Raw genomic sequence first — 18096 nt, 5'->3', positions numbered from 1 at the left:
TTTTGGCAAAAAGCCGGGCTTGAAGGAACTACGAAAAAAAAAATTGTTAAAAACTGAAAAATTCGTATGTGTAAGTGAAAATTTGCGAAAAAGCGGCACAACAAAGGGAAATGGACACTATTGTCTCTGGGAAAATATGTGCTAGAGTGCGGGAAAGAGAAAATGTAGAGAAAGGACGAGGATATATGCAGATGAAAGACTAAAAAAGGCAATAAAACGAAAAATCAGGAGAGTACATAAGACCACAGCGTGTGGCTTTATGATTGAAATAAGGGAATAGACTATCAGATACCTCAGGATTTTAGGATATTATTATACTTAAATATATATCTCATGGTTTGTAGGCTTAATCCTCTACAAAATACCACCCTTTAAAAGAAAAATTAATATAAAAATATTTTAAACACCTACAGGGTTTAAATCTCTCTGACCAAAAATTCCTAAAGCGAAGCTGGGTGTCACAGAGTCCTCTGCATACTCACAGCTGGATATGGTCAAGTTGGCGCACAAAATTGCCTGGGAGTGTCGCCAACTGTGATGACTTCAATATGCAACTGCCCCACGAAACACCCCACAGTCCTTGCCCCGTGTCCTGATCCCATGGTATGCCTGAATTCTAGATGTCCGCAAATGCAAATTGAAACTCTCGCCCCGCGTATCTGTGCCAGGAACAACACAAAAAATGAATCGGATTAGATGTTTCCGGATAAAAGTCAACAGAAGACCTGGAAGGCAATTGCCAGGTGTTGACTCGAAAGGATGTCATCGATAGTCGGCAATACAGGATAGAAAAGGACCAAATCAGGATTGGATATGAGACCAGTGAGCTGTTAAGAGGTTTAGAGGGGAAAAGAACGAAGATTTTAAATGGAAGGATGCAAGGTAGGTTAGATGCTTAACTTTTTCCTTTAATTAATAAATAATAAACTAAGCTTCCCCTTCTTTTTTTTCTTATTTAGAGTAAAAACCACCTTTATCTTTCCTGCAAAAACAATTACCTCTCAATTTGCATTTACCTTTTGGCCCATCTGTTGTCTGAGACCTGCCTATGTCAACTGACATTGCCGTGGCCAGAACTACTTATTGCATAGCCAAACAAGCAGATTATTTGGTAAATAAACCAAACAAACAAAAGCCCAAGAACCCAGCCTCTTTGCTACCTAGGCTGGTCGCCACAAAAAGCAAACAGTCGTGTCCGTTGTTCAAAAGGGAGCACCCAACGACCCAACGAGCTTCGAAATTAGTTTTAACTCTGCCCTGGCCCAGGACATCATCCTGTGTTACTGCCCAGTTCAGTTGGCTTTGCTTAACTGATTAAGTCCCTTGGTTACTCGGTTTCCCGGGTGTTTCCCCTACCATTCCTACACTCGTCATGAATCAAAGCACAAAGTAATGGCCAAAGTTGCCGAGAAAGACACTTTGGATCGTAGGGAGTCTATCTGGTCAGTGCAGTGAGAGAAATTACTAAAGAATTTATTTAAAGATTATAGAAATTTTATTTATTTTAGATTTAAAAACATTTTTAGAAGAGTTTCTTCAGGAAGGGTAGTTGCAATAAAGTCCTGTAGAGTTGATATATTTTTTTTCAGTGTTTGGGTCATTCTTTGGGCAAACTATATGGGTCCCAAATAGCTCCCGGCATCATGGGCAGGAAGAAAAACTGTACAACAAATGTCATAAAACGGCCACTCACCTCGATAAACTTTGCTACGCTTGCCAGCGGCAACGATTTGTTGCTGTTGCTGCTGCTGTTGTTGCTGCTGCTGTTGTTGCTGCTGCTGTTGTTGCTGTTGCTGCTGCTGGACAGCCGCAGCGTCCAGTTGCAATAGCAAACGAGGAGCTGATGCAGCGGCTGCTGATGCTGCTGCTGCTGCGGCCGCTGCTACTGCTGCCTGGGCAATATTTCCATTAACATTTGTCACAGCCGCCGGCGTCAAATGTTGCTGCTGTTGCTGTTGCTGTTGCTGCTGTTGTTGCTGCTGTTGCTGATGGTGATGATGAAGCTGCTGATGTTGCTGCTGTTGCTGGGTAAGAGGCAAAGTCAAGGCATGGGAAATTGTATGGGGATGAGGATGTGCGTGGACATGAGGATGGGAATGGGAATGGGGATGGGGATGTGCCACGATGGCGCCATTTGGAGGTCCTGTCACTGCTGGCGGTCCATGTGCCGGGCAATAGCTACGATATTCTCCATTGATGTCGATGTAAATTGGCGCCTCCACAAGTGGCCAAGCGGCGCCAGTGGCTGCTGCTGCTCCAGGAGTTCCTGCTGCTCCTACTGCGGCTGTTGCGACAGTGGGTGCTGTTGCTGCTGCTGCTGCTGCAGTTGCTCCGGTCGGCGTCAAGGTAATCAATTGCACGGGCAGCAGTTGGGCGCCATGAATATGAGGCATGCCACCATGTTGAGCACAGTGTTGCTGTTGCTGTTGCTGATGCTGATGCTTCGGCGACAACTGTTGCTGCTGTTGAAGTGGGTGTTGCTGTTGCAACTGTTGTTGCTGCTGTTGCTGCTGCTGCTGCTGCTGCTGTGACTGTGTGGCCTGCTGTATCTGCTGCTGATAGTACACCGTGGTCTGTTCGTAGGCGGCATAGCCCAGAGCAGTGGTTGTTGTCGTCGTCACGGAGGACAAGTTGCCGCTGGCCACCGATGTTGCTTGTTGCAATTGCTTGGCCTTCAGGGCGGCCGGCTGGAAAACCGGAGCCAGTGGCGTCAAGTTCGATTTATACGCTTTGATCAAAGCACTAGAAGTTCCTGCTGCTGCTGATGCTGCCGGCTTGCTTGTTGATGCCTTTTGATTATCCTGCTCTTGGATCTTATTGGAAACTGAACCATTTTGCAATTTCCTGTTAGTGCTGGCCCGCCCACCATCGCTACTGCGATTATTGTTGTTGTTATCGACGACTTGAGGCTCGATCCGGTTGTTGCAACTCGACCTTTCGATTACCTGATAGCTTTCACCGATAAAAGTCACCAAATCGGAGGGTGTTGCCTCAGCAGCACCTGCAGCTGCCACACTTTCGCTATTTTCCTCATCGTCGTTGTCGTTGTCGTTGTCGTCGTCGCTTTCGATAACTTGTTCGATAATCCGCAAGTTATCGTAGTCGATAATGCGAGCATAGCCCATTCCGAAGGCCAAGCTCGTCAGTCGAGCCACATCATCCACTTCCTCTTCAGAAGGTCCTAACTCTTGGATCTCAGATTGCTCTGTTTCCTCGATGGCATCCACTTCATCATCGGCATTCGATTGCACTTTATTTTCCAACTGCCCATCACCATCGATATTGTTATCGTTTTGTTGGCCATTCGCTTCCGGTTCCGGTTCTGTTTCAGTTGCCATTTCAAGTTCCTCTTCCGAATCTTCTTCAAGGATCTGACTTAATTTGGTCTTAAGCGGTCTTGATTCCGATTCGTCATCATCCTCGCCATCGTCATCGGTCTGAGTGCTGTTATCGATAAAAATCGTAGCCGTCGAACCGAAATAATCGCACTCATCGCACACCAGATCCAACTTGCTCTCATTGGCCTCCAGGACAGCAGCTGCCATTTTGTTTCGTACTTTTTTGTTTCGAGTGCCTCGAATTACTGGCTTGCTGGGCAACTGAGTTGGTAATTCAATAAATACTGGCTGGCTTTAAGTTATTCATAGATTGAAAATAGAGACTCTGTTGTGACAACAGTTTCCAGTTGTTGCGGCTGCCACTGCACATAGCCACCGGCAGCAGTGTCATGTTGCCTGGATCAGAGACGAGACTTTAGGTTGGTAGTCGGAAAGTCATAAGGGCCAAGTTTTTTCCCCTCAATTATTTACACCTTTCGGATCCGGGATTGGGAATGCCTGCAACGAAACGGAAAACAGAAAGAAAATTGTTTAACTCAAGGAGTTTTTCACTTTCTATCAACTTTGCCCTCACAACTTCGAGTCAAAAGTTTACCCTCTGTGTTGTGTAAGTCTTGATTTATTTTTTTTTTTGCCTGTGCCCCCTTTTTTGGAGAAAGATTGTTTATCGAAAGCCATAAAATATTTATTTTAATTAAAAGCAAATCATAAATGCAAGTAGAAAAGGGGGAGTGGGCAGTGGCTGGGAATTGTTTGACTTTTCCAAAAGTGCACATCTCTTGGACTTTTGTTCTACGACCCTTTAAGCCCTTTAATGTTGGCCAATAAATGGTCAAAAGTGTTTACCAAAAACTGTTTTATCTTAACCGATTTAAACACCGGCTTGACCCAATTAAAAAAACATTTATCGCAAAGGCAATCAGTAATATGTAAGCCAGTTAATAAATATTTTATTTCGGTAAATAAATTTAGTTTCTAACCAACAATTGCTGGAAATTTAAGCTCTTAATTTATATGCAACACACAAATCAAATAAAATCAAAGCTCCAGAAAATATACATATACAGATGTGGGAAAAATAATGTTGAAATGCAAATGCAAAAATCTATTCAACAATTATTGTAGTATAGGCCACATGCCAACACCCACACAACTCTCAAATATCCGTAAATTGCGTTTTTGGTCAAAAATTTCAATATTTTATGCGACCAACCTGGCGTATGAGCAATGTACACAAAGGTATGAGGTCGACAGGCCACCAACCAAATAACCAACAAATGTTGTTCAAGTCCTTGCAGCTGACAAACTAAATAATATATTAAAATATACCGGAAGTTATTTTCTATTCAATTTACACAACTTAAATATGTTTGGAGTTCGGTTTCATATTCAAGGAACTAAGCTGGAGTATCAAAAGGGGCTCAAATGTGAAAATAATGATTGCCGAACATTTTAGGTTGATTTTCGATTCCATTGATGGGGAAAAATGTGGTTGAATCTCTGAAATTCTATTCCCTATAATACCACAACCAGAACGATTTCAAAGCTAGGAATATTTTCAAAAAAAACATTCATTTTATGGATCAACTTAATTAAAGCCCTTTTGTGGAATTATGGGCCATTTATTAAACAATAATTGAGGAAATTCGTAAATTTTGAATTTAATATTATATAAAAAGGAAACCATAGCAATGCCATGATAATCTGTATAAAATAAAATATCTAGTTGCTGTATATTTTAGTCATACATATAATTTAAAGACTAATAGTGTGAGAAATAAAATATTTGCATTCTCATTTCCATATTTCATAATTAATATGCAGAAAAGTGTAGAAATAAATCAAATATTTGCTCATACCGCGTAAACCACAACAAACCCTAATTGAATTAATAATATTTTAAATTAGTGCAGAGATTATTTTATATGCCACTGCCCCTCTGACAATTTGTAAGCCAACGTTGTGGAAGGAGAAAGCTTGAAAAAAATGCAATTAAGCTGGCAGGACTCAAGGAATGGCTCTGGGATGATATTACAGGAGGTGGCAGATACATTTTTTATAAGTATAAGACGCTCCGGCACAACATACATATATCAGAGTGGGTGTGTGGTAAGCCAGAAAATTTAATTAGCGTCGCGAGATGTTAACACAAAGTAAATAAAAAAACAACATAATAAGAAAAAATATTATGAGATACAAAATATAAGCCAAGTTGAGAAAGAAATAATAAAGATTAAATTGAAAAACTTGGCTGGAAGTTAATTACTAAAATAAAGTTATTATTTTTAATATTTTGTAGATCTTTTTAGTATGTCCTTTATATAATCTACAACCAGGACCTGTAGCTCTATCTCTTCACGGAAACTTTAATCCCTTAAGCACTTTTCACCACAAACTCTAACAGAGTTCCAAGTCCAGGCATGAACTTAATTTTTAGTTTCCTGCCAAAGTGTCCTTCAAATCATTTCTCGCTCAAAGGCTTTCACTCAAAAGCGCAAATTGCTCACCAAAATGAGATTTTCTCTCCACCACCCACTGTCTCTCTTTATTTTTTTCATCCAACACCCCCATGGCTCTCTCTTACTGTGAGGGGGTCTTTGGGGAAATTTTTGAATCAACCCACTCTCACGACGCATGAGTGGGTTACCCCCTCGTTGCCACTACACATAAAACGAAACCAATTTTCGAGCTTTCACAAAATAGGAGACGCAACAAGTTAGACTTGAATTTTATGACCAACGGCGACGGAAAAGGGTATTCCTCTAAAAAATGAAAGACTATATGATACCTGGTACTTTTATGACGATTTTTTGGTTACTTCTTAATAGATTTTAGTCTAAAAATAGTCTTTAACTAAGGTTTTTGTTGATTATTTGTCCAACTACTGGGTATCAAGGGTATCCGAACCCAAATATCCAACCATTTATGACTCCAATTTCCATTTCATACTTGATGGCATAATTTTGGACCATGAATCCGCAATGAGAGATACTTCAGTTTTACGCTCAAGTGTCCCTTTTGATGTTATATTCCCCCCCTATTTTTAATTCCAGCTTCTTGATCTTTGGCATTTGTGTCCCACGCGGCGTATGATTAATATAAGTATTAATTTGTTTTATTGCTCATACGCCGCGTGGTCCGAGCTTATCTGAGATGTGGCCCCATGATAAATTCGCAGCACGCTCATCACGCCTCATTCACATGACATGACGTTTGACTAATGACCCAACCACCCGCTCCCCTTTCACTCCCGGCAGGACAAAAAAACTTCAACGGCTTACCTTTAAGCTTAGCCGGGGAAAAGTACAAAAAAGTAAAAGAAATGGCAAAAAAAAAAAAGAAAGAAAATGAGGGAGTCCTGGCAGATAAAAGCGGCAGAAAAGTAGGCAAGACATAATAACATAGATAAAATGTTGACAACTTGCTAACAAATGAAATGCAAACATGTTGCAGCCAGGCTCGGCGAGTGGGAGTCGCTAAGGATAACGAAGACCATGAGGGGGAGAGGAGGGGGAAAGAACAAGGACAAAGAAGGACAATGTCGGAGCAGCACAAAAGGGATATTTATAAGTAGGCTCACGAACCATAGACTTAACTCCTGAATCCTAAAGAAAAAAAATAATAAAAACGATAAAGAAACCTTTTTTTTTTTAAACAAATAAGCAAAAAAATAAAGAAAAATATTTCTTATTAAATACATGCTTAAATTTAAAGCAGAAACAGACCTTGGAAAGCTTAAGAATTTAAAACAAAACACGAATCGGAAGCCAGGAGCCAGCAGCCTTGGCTCCAAGCCGGAAGAAGTATGTTGTGAAAAAAGTGCCAGGACTTGGAAAGGTATGAGTAATTAAGACTCAAGTGCGTAAAAGTTGTCCGCATGAAAGTGACGCAAACGTCCTACGTCAGCGGCCCGTGGAGAAAGTAGAGAGAAAGTCCGGGGGAAAGGAGTTTGGAATGGGTGTAGAGGCAAGTCCCCAAAGTAAGCACACGAAATGGCTTCAATTAATTGACTTTGTCGAAAAATGGGTAACAAGGTGGCCGCAACAAGACGAAAAATTGTTGCTCCTTCGAAACAAGGAGAACATTTTTTTCCCGGCATACTTTTAGGCAGAGCCAGGCTAAGACCAGGCTAAGAGCTTTGCCAAATTCTAGTTTAAGGAAGACAAGAGGCTTCTAAGCCCCAGAGAGCCTGCTACCACTGCTAGGACTTTAATTCTACACTACACTTTTGAATCAACAAAATGCAAATCACATTTTCGCAACAGCTGGCCCCCATATATCTCTGTATTTTGCATTCGAAAGCAAGTCAATTAAAATTGACAATCTATGGCTATAAAATTTCCAATTGGCTGGGAAGACACGTTCCCGACATAAAACTCAATTACAAAGCCACCATCCTTCCCCAGACCACAACAAAGAGACTCACACATGGACGGACAATAAACAAAGTGCAATTAGTTGATATATGAGATGACCGACAGCCCGGAATAAAGGGAATATACCTCATACACACTCATACACACAACATATAGTATATTCATAGGTAGAACAGGTCAAAGTTTATGGCCTGGACCGTAACCAGGAGCTGCAAAATGCAACTCATATTTTATACAAGGCCAAAAATGTCTCGCTGGCTGCACATAAAGCATTTTGCTTGGAAAAACCCGAAACTGACACTGATGCTGACACTTCCACACAACTCATCTGTCTCCTGTTTGTCCTGAAGTCCAGGACCTGGTCACCATTGTGCATATAATTTGTCACTAGCCTGGTCTTTATACACAGAACATGGTCAGCAGAAGGGTCAGAAGAGGAAAATATACAACAAGAAAAATTAGTGATTAAAAATAGGATTCAAGAATCCTCAGAAAATATATATTATTTCAAAAAACTTTTTATTTATATTTCTCTCTGTGTAATGCCACAAAGAAGAACCAGAGAAAGGGTTGCCGGACAGGTCATCTTTTGGAATAAAACACAGCAAGTATAACTGTCAGGAAACAGGAGCTGTCGTTTATCACACATGTAGTCCTACATCTGTATGGTGTCTCAGTGTGTATATACTTATGGAGCTCACTGTATGTTGACTCTGCATAAATGTCACGGAAGAGGTGCCATGTGTGTGTGTGTGTGTCCGAGTGTAGAGGATGTACGTTCTATTGAGCATATTTGATTAACAAATTAAATTTAAACAAATTCAATAAGTGCAGAGGAAATAGACCGAAGTTCGATATCATTTACTTTAAAGGGGTTTCTATATTTTTTATATAAATAAATATTATTTTAAAAAAATCTTTGTTATTTATTCTGTCATAAATTTCTATTTAGATAGAAATGTTATACTATTTTCTAGCCATTCAGATTTTTCAACCTCCCATAAATAATAAAAGAGGAAAGACTTGGGTCGGAATTGTCATTCTAAACACGCCGTATGCTTTCTGTCTGCCGAATAAAAAAATCCAGTCATGTTTTGTTTCTGGGCACACTGACAAGTGTTGAAATAACATTTGCACTGAATTTTAAATGCCATTTCCACAAAAATAAAAAACAAATAGAAAATGAAAATATTTGTATGTGTACCTTTAGGATACTCTATTTTTTGGGTTCCTGTTCTGAGGGGGAAAAACGGTTGAAACCAAATAATCAACAAACGAATTTGCTCTTGCTTGTTTTCGGGTTGGAGAGTTCGAGTCGAAATGCTACATTTGGCCAAGGAAAACATCAAACATGTTGATTGTTGAATGTTGCAGGGACGAGGTGCCTTCCTGACATCCTGCCTTCCTGGCGTAAAGCCCTGTTGGCTTTGATTTTCGTCCAGCTCTATTTTTAGACCTAGGGGCCTAGCCAAAACGGAAATCAAACAGAATTCAACCCAACCGACAAAAAATAACCATTTACATATACATACATATATATCTCTGCTTGCATCAAAAAAAGGATGGGCTTGGCCCCGGGAGCCTAGGGCAGAAATCATAGCATACTTTAATGGGCTGCCCACGAGGCAGACCCCTATTGTTGGTAGAGTCCTAAAAGGAGCAATAAAGGGAGCTGGACGAAACTAAAATAACACAAATCTAGTTACCCAAATAAACACTGTTTTTAGTTATAAATGTTAAAATTTAATTACATTTTTTCACCAAACTAAATTAATAATAAAAAACTATAAAGATTATTGATGTGGAAAAATGGCAGAATAAAGTTTTGCATTTTTTTAAATTTAAAATCAAGCACTTTTCACATTAGTTATTCCTTTTTAAATAAATAAAAAATTGTAACAAAATCAGAACTAAAAGTAAACTCTTTTTTGACGCTCAATATTGAGGGCATCGGAAAATTCGATTAATATCCTTTGTGACACGTCCTTCTTAACAGTTGCCTTTTTTTTGCTTTTTTTTTTTTATTGCACGGCGGCGCCCACGCGACGCACTGGAGGCGTGTCAAGTCGACGCTTCAATGGCCGCCATATGGCAAACTCTGTCTGACACTTTTTGATTAAATTACCGTTGGCTGTCAATGCGACAGAGACAGATGACGAGCAGCGACAGAGACAGAGTAAGGGATAGAGGATGATGTTGCATCCTTTATTGTTGGATTGCAGGCTGCAACTGTCAGCGATCTGTTCGATCAAAAATTAATCACATGATTGCAAGTTGCAACTCAATGAAGAACAGTCCAACACTGATCATAATGCAACATAACTGACATCTTGACCTGCCAGTTTATCCCTCCTGCCAGCTGTTGGGGGCTTTAATTGCCCCAATAACCATGATGGATGACCGAAAAAAACTTGCTCCTTGTTTCTACAAGCATGTTTCTTTTGTTTTTTTTTTTTTTCGCTCAATCGAGTTTAATTAAACCTCCATATGGCATACAAACTGAAGAGTTTTGGCGAGTGGGCGGTCAGGGATTCTATTTTTAGAACCACTGATTAGAAACAGCAGTGCCAGGCAGTGCCAGGCAGAGTAACGTCAGCGCCAAAGTCCTCCCAGATGTGTGTGTGTGTGTGTGTGTGTGTTTGGATCGAAAGCCAATATACTCTTCCTCTCGACTCTGTGTGTGTGCTTCGGGATTATTGATAGATATGACCAGGACAGCTCACCTCGGGGTATAATCTCATGTAAAAGTGATAACCGATTGATGATAGAAGTCTTGTTGCCAACTGGAAGCCAACTAGACAAAAGGGAGACTTTTTAATAATTATTACAATTTCTATAAAGATTTACTAAACAATCTAAACTGTTTTAGATGGCCATGACTTTTAGAAAATATGAGATTAAAAACTCAAATTTAATTGACAAAAATATTGTTTAACCGCCTATAATAAATTCAATACATTTATTTCGAGTTTTTCCTTAAATCCAAAATTAAAACATGGTATGATCTACAGATTTCAATAAGAAAATAAAAATCTTCCATAGAAAAATGTTTGGGGAAAAATCATAGAATCATAGTGTAATCTTTTTTGTAATCTTTTTTTTTATTAATTTTTATTAAATCTCTTATATAGTAGTCTGTGAAAACTAAATCAATCTTAGTAATACCCATACCTTTTGAAAAATTTCAGTTTACATAGCAATCCATTACATAGAATGTCAGTAACAATCTAATCCCAACGAATTCAGTTCATTTTCATCTTTTTAAGATAGCTAACACATCGTAGGTAGAATTACCTAGTGTTTTATTTTTGTTTTTTATGTGATATCCTAAAAAAAAGAAACATTAAACTAACATTCAAGTAACTTATATTTAAACACAAACACAAAACAAAGAAAATGCCAAACTTTAATGGAGCTATAATCGTGCATACACTTCAGTTGATAAATTCGCCGGCAACACTGAGAGAAATCGTAGTGACCATTGCCAAGCATACGCAGCTGCCGCAGGACGAACTGAAGGTCCCAGTGAAGCAGACCCTTGAAATGGGTCAGCGTTTGGGATTTCTCCAGAAACTAAATGGTAAAAAAAATCAAATAAATTTAATAAAAAACAAATAGTTATAGAAAACCGATTGTAGGTCGGTATTTTTTGGTTCCGATGACCTTCCAGACCCTTATGACCGATGTCCAGGCTCTGGAGCTGCCGGAGAAGGTGGACAAGACCAAGCCGGCCAAGACCGAGAAGAAGGCTCCGCCGCGAAGAAGCCCCTCGAAGTCAACACTGCTGGAGAGCAAGACTAGCAAGAAATCGGTGAAGAGTCTGGAAGAATCCAAAAGTCAACTAAGTGTGACCAAGTGCTCTACGGTTTTCGGTCCTCGTTTCAAGAACATATTGCCGCCCCTCAAGGGCATCCCCCCATCGGTGGTCAAGGCCCCCATCATGGCCACTAAGCCGAAGCGTTTCAAGTAGAGTAGAGAACGAATATGATATCCTGGACCTTTCATATAATTTCAGTAATTTCAGCTAATAGCTTTTAGCCAAGCGAATTCCATAAAAAATTGACTGTTTTGTTCCCCAATTGCTGCCTGGCCATGAAACGCGAATAATTTCTCACATATTAAATGTACAAGTCTTTAGACTATTTTTTCATTCTTTTTTACACAAATAAAATGGTTTAAATTGACCGTCGAAATGGGCAAGTTTTTCTTCAAAAATATTACTAAAAAATTAATGAAAAATTTCCATTTAATTTAATTGATTAAATTAGAAAGTTTTCTCCCATCGGTGGGGGGGGGGGGGAAAATATCATTTCTTTTTGTTCTCTAATTCCCTTGGCCAATGAGCGGGAATGCCTTTGAGAAATGATGGCCCATTTACGCAAGTTGACAAATGTCTCAATTAGCGGAGGACCAAGGACCCAGGACACAGGACGAATTTTCGAGGAGAGTATCGGCCGAGGGGGGGCGGGTATCGGAGCGTCGCCCGACAATGTCGCGACGCTTCCTATTCAATTTGAAAACCAAATGAAGCGTCGTCTCCGCCAAGTGGCAATTTGGCTTGTGCAGTGACCATATGGCGGGACACCCACCGAACACGCCCTACGCAGCTACGTCATAGAAACCGCCCACCAGAGCACCTTTCTCCCCACCTCACTAGCTTCTTACTAGCTCCTGGCCACACTGGGTTCTCAAAAAAATATAAAATACACACATTTATTCAAAGGTTTAAGAACCAAATCTAAAAACTTTAATACTAATGTTCCATTTTAAGTCTAATAGACAAAAATGTCTCTAAAAAATATCCCTAAAATGTCCTTAAAAATAACCTTAAGACAAAATCAAAAACTTCCTATTTTTTTCCAGATTTAAATGAATAGTTTTAGATTTTTGAACATATAAGCAGAGGGAATCCTTTAAAAGAGGACTAGAAAGATTATAATGGAAGATCCTTAAAAATATCCTTAAAAAACACAAAACTTGTCTTATTATTTCCATTTTTCTCTTTATTTTAATAAATTTTTTATTCCAATAATATTTAATATTTAATTGCTTTAAGTAATAAATTTGAAAAATAATTAAAAAAACAAAATCCCCTAATTCCTTTTATTTTTTTCAGTTGCAACGTAAACAGAGAAAGAGAAAGCACAAGCACAAGCACCACAGCAGAGCAGAGAGAGAGTTGGGGAAAGGCGAGAAATAGAGAGCGTGAGCGTGAAAAGCGAGGTGAACTGAAACCGGCATGGTGAAAAACGGAAACCGATTTCCCACCGAAGAGTGCAGCAACAAATGTTTGAGAGACAACTTCGGGCCAACTAGGTAAATGTTAGGCCATACGGCGTCCGCCGACAACGAGTGGGTGGTGCGTGGGTGGTTGGGGCGTCGAAGGGCAGAGGGCAAAGCCGGTAGGAGAGGAGGGTATTGCCGGGTTTGAGGTTTGTTAGCGTGGGCAGCAGCAGCAGCACCACTGGCAGTGGCAAAAAACGAGTGAAGTTATGTCTTGCCCTTTTTTTCGGCATACTGGCATACATAGCAGAGAGGATTACTAGTGTGTGTGTGTGTGTGTGAACTACTGCGGAAAATGTGCGCCGAAATGTATGCTTTTTATTAGGGTAGGTCGAAGTGGCATATTTTAAATTAAAAGTATTTAATAAAAAGAGACATAAAACATAAAACATAGTTGAATAGAAATTATTTGTTTAATAAAATATAAGGTAGTGTAATATTTTTGCATTTTTATGAGTTTTTTTGAGCCACCCTAGCCCTAACGGTATCCTTGCAAAGGGGAGGAACCTTGTTGGAGATGCGCGCGTGGCCAGACAATGAAATGTCAAAATCCTGCTTATATTTTTTTTTCTCTGCCTGTATGTGTGTGTATTTTTTTTTTTTCTTATCCTATTCCTGTACGATTTTTGGTTTCAGCTTTTTGGCATATGGTGGCTTAGATGCCGCAAAAGGGGGGGGGGGGCGGCCAGAAGTTTTCATGGGAAAAGCTGTTTCGTTTATTTGGATCTCTTTGATTCGTTTCGTTTTCTAGTTAAATATTTTGCAACACCGCATCACGTTACCATGATTAGCAGATAAACATATGGCGGAATTGGCAAACTTTTTTTTTTTTTGCGGAGGCGGAGGAGGCGGCTTTGATTGAGCTTTCCACTGCCTCATAGTGGTTGTGGCATGGAGTGTTTGTTTAGGATGCAACAGCTGTTCCGGAAAAAAGTTGGCGAAAATGTTGCCACAAGCGTTCTAGAATTAAATGGAAAAATGTGTACTTGTATTTAACATAAAACAGAGTTTCTATGGAAATTTTACTTAAATTTTCTTTAAACCCTAATTTAGTATTGTACTAATTCCTTCTTCTACCCTAAAACCCATTGTCATTTCTCCCCTCCTAGCCCCCTAGCCCTTAATTCAATTAACTCTAATGAACCAAATTATAATTGCAAATAAATTATCTCATTTAAGACTCTGAGTATTTCGCACTTGTGCCTTTAAGCACTAAGCTTTGAAAACCCAAAAACGGCGTCAAGGCCAATTAGAAAACTTTTGCGAGACATCTCCACTACCAAAATGGGGAATCTATTTTAGGGGGAGGGGGAGGAAGTGGAAGTGGTAGCACCTCCAAGTAGCGCCCCATGGGTCCATAGGGCATATGCCAAAGTAAAAAGCTTACCAAAGTCAAACTCGATTAAAAATGCATAAATGCAATTAAAGGCGAATGGAAATCGAACGAAACTCACAAAAGCTTCAAGCGAAAAAGTCTTCAAGTAGATGGCAAAGGCAGAAGATGCACAGTAAAAAAAATATATATAATTAAGAAGTTTACAAAAGTTAACAAGAAATATTCGGAAATATAATTTAAAACAAAATAAAAAAGGTAATTTAAAAAACAATTTAACCTATCTGCCTCTCGCTTTCAATATTTATGTTTTTAATTATAATTCCCAACCAGTTTAAGCACTCAATTGCTCAAAATATTTTTAAAAAATAAATAGCCTGGCTCATAAATATTTTAAATATATATATATTTTTTTTTAAATTATAATTCCTAACCGGTTTAAGCCCTCAACTGGTCATATGAAAACTCCTTAAATTCTAAATAGTATTTTTTTTTAATTCAACCCTAGCTCATAAAAATTTTAAATATTTTTTCAAGTAAGCCCTTAATTTTTTTTTCAGTGCACAAAACCCAACCAAATACTAAAAGACATAAAGACGCAGACGTGCAGTTGGACATTGGAAAGAGAGAGAGGGGGCGAGTGGAGGTCTGTCAGGTGAACACTGGCCAGTGGGTGGCTGGAGGGGGTGGTGGAGGTGGTTGCCCAGGGGTGGTGGCGCTCAAAAGGCGCGACAAGTGTCGGCTGAGCTTTGCTTGGCGCGTGGCGAGCAGCAAAGAGAGCAGCCAAACGCGACTGGCAAAAACGGAAAAGCGCGAAGCCAAATCCAAAGGCAAAAGACAAAAACAAAAAAAATGAAATTGAAATAGAAATAAAATAAAAGAGCGAAATACTAAAATCCAAAGGCAGTCAAAGAAGCCCTGACCATGCAGTTGCGTCAATGGGTGCGATAAGGAGAGGATGGGGTGGGCCGCCCCAAAAAGGGTGGGCGAGGGGGGCGGCAAATCGCGAGAAGGAACGAGCTTAATAGAGAGCGAGTAAGAGAGTGAGAGAGAGAGAGGGAAAGGCACTGGTTGAGTTGGTTTTGCTGACTGCACTTGTTTTGCCATTATTATTGTTGCTTGCAACGTTTTGCTGCCACTTGGCCGCAAAGGCAACAATAACAAAAACAAAAACATAACAAAAAAAAACAACAAAAACAACTATGGCAAACAAAAACAAAAACAAAGCCAGCAAACACACACACACACACACACGCCAACTACAGTTAGCCGCTGCATAACTGCGTATGTTTGTTTGTGTGTGTGTGTGTGTGAGTGCCTTGGAAGCTAACATATTGCAAGCATTTTTTAATATTTTTTAACCAAAAAACATAACAAAAAACTACTAAAATTAACTAAATATAGTAACTTTACAAAAAAAATACTAATATTTTGCGAAAAATCCGCCAACATATGCTAGCACGCACACACACGCACATACTATACATGGAAAACTTACTTTTCTTTTTCGCTTTGTTTTGTTTTTTTTTCTCTTGATTTTTCCTTTTTTTTATGCGTTTTATTTTAAATAATATTTATTTTTTTATGTTTGTTGCACTCACTAACACAAACACACAAAGTGACACCCACGACACGAACCAATTTTTTTTTTCGGTTTTTTGTTATTGTTTTGATTTTTCCTGCTTTGATTTTCCTCCTCTTCTACCACTTTTTTTTTTTTTTTGGTAAAATGCGTAACAAGTTTTCCCCCAAATCGAGTTGATGGGAAAATCGCAATTGGTAACGAAAAGAAAACGGATTTGACGGAATAAAACACAGCGGGAAAAAAAGGGTTTAGTTTATGTCTTTCACAGAATGCGATTTTGATGCGAAGCGATTCTTCGATGCGACCGCGCGCGCTGCAAAAAACAGAGTAAGAATTTTCCGTAGAATATCGCGGACTTTCACTGCTTTCTCCGCTCTCGGATCCGCTATCCCGTTCCCGTACCGTTGCGAAATATAACAGAGAGGAGAGTGAGTCGAAACTTGAGTGAACGGTAAACATAAGCACATTTCCCTCTCTTCGAGCCTCTCTGGCTGCGTGGGCGTTACGTCGACGTTGACGTCGACTTCGCAGACTGTTAACAGAAAGTTTAGCTCTGTTAAGTGGCAATGTTAGTTCGTTTTGGTTGTTGTCTTGGCTGAAGAAAAAGGATAATGGAGATCAATTATATTTAAGTTTTATTATTTGTTTTTTAAATGTGTTGATTTAAGATTAAATTTTGTATTATTTATACTATAAATTATTATTTTCATTTATTTTGAGCTACTTATTTTGTATATATTTTTTTAACTTAATTTTTTCCTTAATTGCAATGTTATTTTCGAAATTTTTTCGAGTGTAGGTATGTAAGGCAATGTAATGCCTCTGTATCTGCCGGTGTCTCTGTTTTTAAAATTGCGTAGGAGAGCCATAACTACGCAAGAGAGAAAGCGTGGGAGTGAGTTAGCGGATTCTGAGTGCTTTCGGTAACAAGCAACCTGTGTAATAGCGGTGGGTGGCCCAAAAGGCTCAAAAAAAGCTTTCAGATGAGGTGTTGTTTTGGAGTAGCCGGTAGCATTTCCGAAACAAACAGCTGTTCTAGTTTTTCTAAGAAAAAAATAATAAAATGTTTATTAAAGATAAATAATTGCATTTAAATCTAGACAATATAACTATTAGTTTAGAATATAGAAGCAATATTTATTCAATTTCTAAAACTATTTATTTATTTTTAAAAAATGTATAGATAGTATAAATAAATATATATAAAAATAATGTCTTTAAATTTCTATCAAGTATTTAAAATATATATATTAAATACACATTTCCACTATTTTAGTTACTCCACCTGCCCAACGATTCCTACCTCACTTCTACAGAAGTTTAACATAAGCTTCAAAAAAAAAAAAAAAGTTTTAGCCGAGTGCTGAACCATTCTGTTACTTGTAGTTTCTGTTACACGCACCTGTAGTTTAAAGTTCAAAATCTACTTCTCAGATGAATAAAATGAAAATTTATTAGGTGCCTTATGAAATCCTTGTTCTAAACTATTAACAAACTTGATTAGTTTCCTTTACAGAATTTTTTTGTAGTTTTCCGGAGTTTCAGCCACCATTCGAAGTCGTTCTTGATGAACTTGGGCTTGACAGCCTTCTCGCGTTCCTGCACAAACTTATCCCGATCTCTCACCCAAATCCGGGCATATTCCCAACCCAGCAGACAGGCCATTGATACAGGAAGGCACTACCAAAATAAATACGGAGTAATATTAGTTATATAAACCCTATAAGTTAGACATAATTACATCCGTTTCGTAGGAAGGCAAAAAGTTGGCTGCCCGGGCTCGGTCTCCTGCCTCCGTTGTTAGATTATCCTTCGGCAGGCAGAGCGTAGCCTTGGACCACTCCTTGTTCTGTTTACTCATAACGGATCCTTGGATTTTTAAAATTTTCTTTCACTTCGAATTTGGTATTGGGTCTAAAGTTTTTGCAATACAATATAAGTTATCGACATGTTTTCGGAGACTCAGACGATAACTAATATTGTATTGGAAAGGAAAGGCATTCTATTGCCAAAGTAATTTAAGAGTAAGTAAATCTTTTTGAAAAACTTGTTTAATTAAAAACAGACAATTGTATTTTATCTTTTAATTTTGTCTTTGAGATACATATGATATATGTATATCTATCTTTCTATCCAATCCTCCTTTTAAGAAGAAAGAACTCTCCTAATTTATCCGCTTAT

The 18096-nt window shown here is 38.8% G+C and overlaps 3 protein-coding genes across 3 annotated transcripts in view; 1 reads left to right on the top strand and 2 right to left on the bottom strand.

Annotated features, from left to right (window-relative positions):
- The window catches only part of LOC6496830 (fibronectin type-III domain-containing protein 3A), a 109852-nt gene extending 98834 nt beyond the window's left edge, over positions 1-11018 (bottom strand). The window contains exons 1-2 of the mRNA XM_032455198.2: positions 10886-11018; positions 1694-3836 (exon numbers count right to left, since the gene is read on the bottom strand). Coding sequence (XP_032311089.1) covers positions 1694-3545 — 1852 coding nt within the window. The 5' untranslated portion in view covers positions 3546-3836; positions 10886-11018. The remainder of the gene's footprint in view (positions 1-1693; positions 3837-10885) is intronic.
- A 92-nt stretch (positions 11019-11110) lies between these two features.
- LOC6498683 lies at positions 11111-11903 on the top strand. The gene is made up of 3 exons (XM_001963286.4): positions 11111-11294; positions 11353-11680; positions 11739-11903. The coding sequence occupies exons 1-3, from the start codon at positions 11111-11113 to the stop codon at positions 11740-11742; spliced, it is 516 nt and encodes a 171-aa protein (XP_001963322.2). The 3' UTR covers positions 11743-11903.
- Positions 11904-17345: 5442 nt separating this feature from the next.
- On the bottom strand, positions 17346-17919 carry LOC6496826. Its single transcript, XM_001963287.4, has 2 exons — positions 17657-17919; positions 17346-17595 (listed from the first exon to the last, which is right to left on the bottom strand). Exons 1-2 carry the CDS (start codon positions 17774-17776, stop codon positions 17416-17418), a joined length of 300 nt encoding a protein of 99 aa, XP_001963323.1. The 5' UTR covers positions 17777-17919; the 3' UTR covers positions 17346-17415.
- Positions 17920-18096: the final 177 nt, after the last annotated feature.

Source organism: Drosophila ananassae, chromosome 3R, assembly GCF_017639315.1.
Source record: "Drosophila ananassae strain 14024-0371.13 chromosome 3R, ASM1763931v2, whole genome shotgun sequence".
In the NCBI taxonomy this organism is placed as follows: Eukaryota; Metazoa; Arthropoda; class Insecta; order Diptera; family Drosophilidae; genus Drosophila; species Drosophila ananassae.
Note: the sequence above shows the minus strand (reverse complement) of the source record. Positions and strands in the feature narration are given on the sequence as shown.

Coding starts and splice junctions, on each gene's coding strand:
- LOC6498683 (XM_001963286.4), top strand. CDS start 11,111: ATGCCAAACTTTAATGGAGCTATAATCGTGCATACACTTCAGTTGATA. Junction 11,295..11,352: donor ATTTCTCCAGAAACTAAATG/GTAAAAAAAATC, acceptor AACCGATTGTAG/GTCGGTATTTTTTGGTTCCG.
- LOC6496826 (XM_001963287.4), bottom strand. CDS start 17,776: ATGAGTAAACAGAACAAGGAGTGGTCCAAGGCTACGCTCTGCCTGCCG. Junction 17,596..17,656: donor TGCCTTCCTACGAAACGGAT/GTAATTATGTCT, acceptor TTATTTTGGTAG/TGCCTTCCTGTATCAATGGC.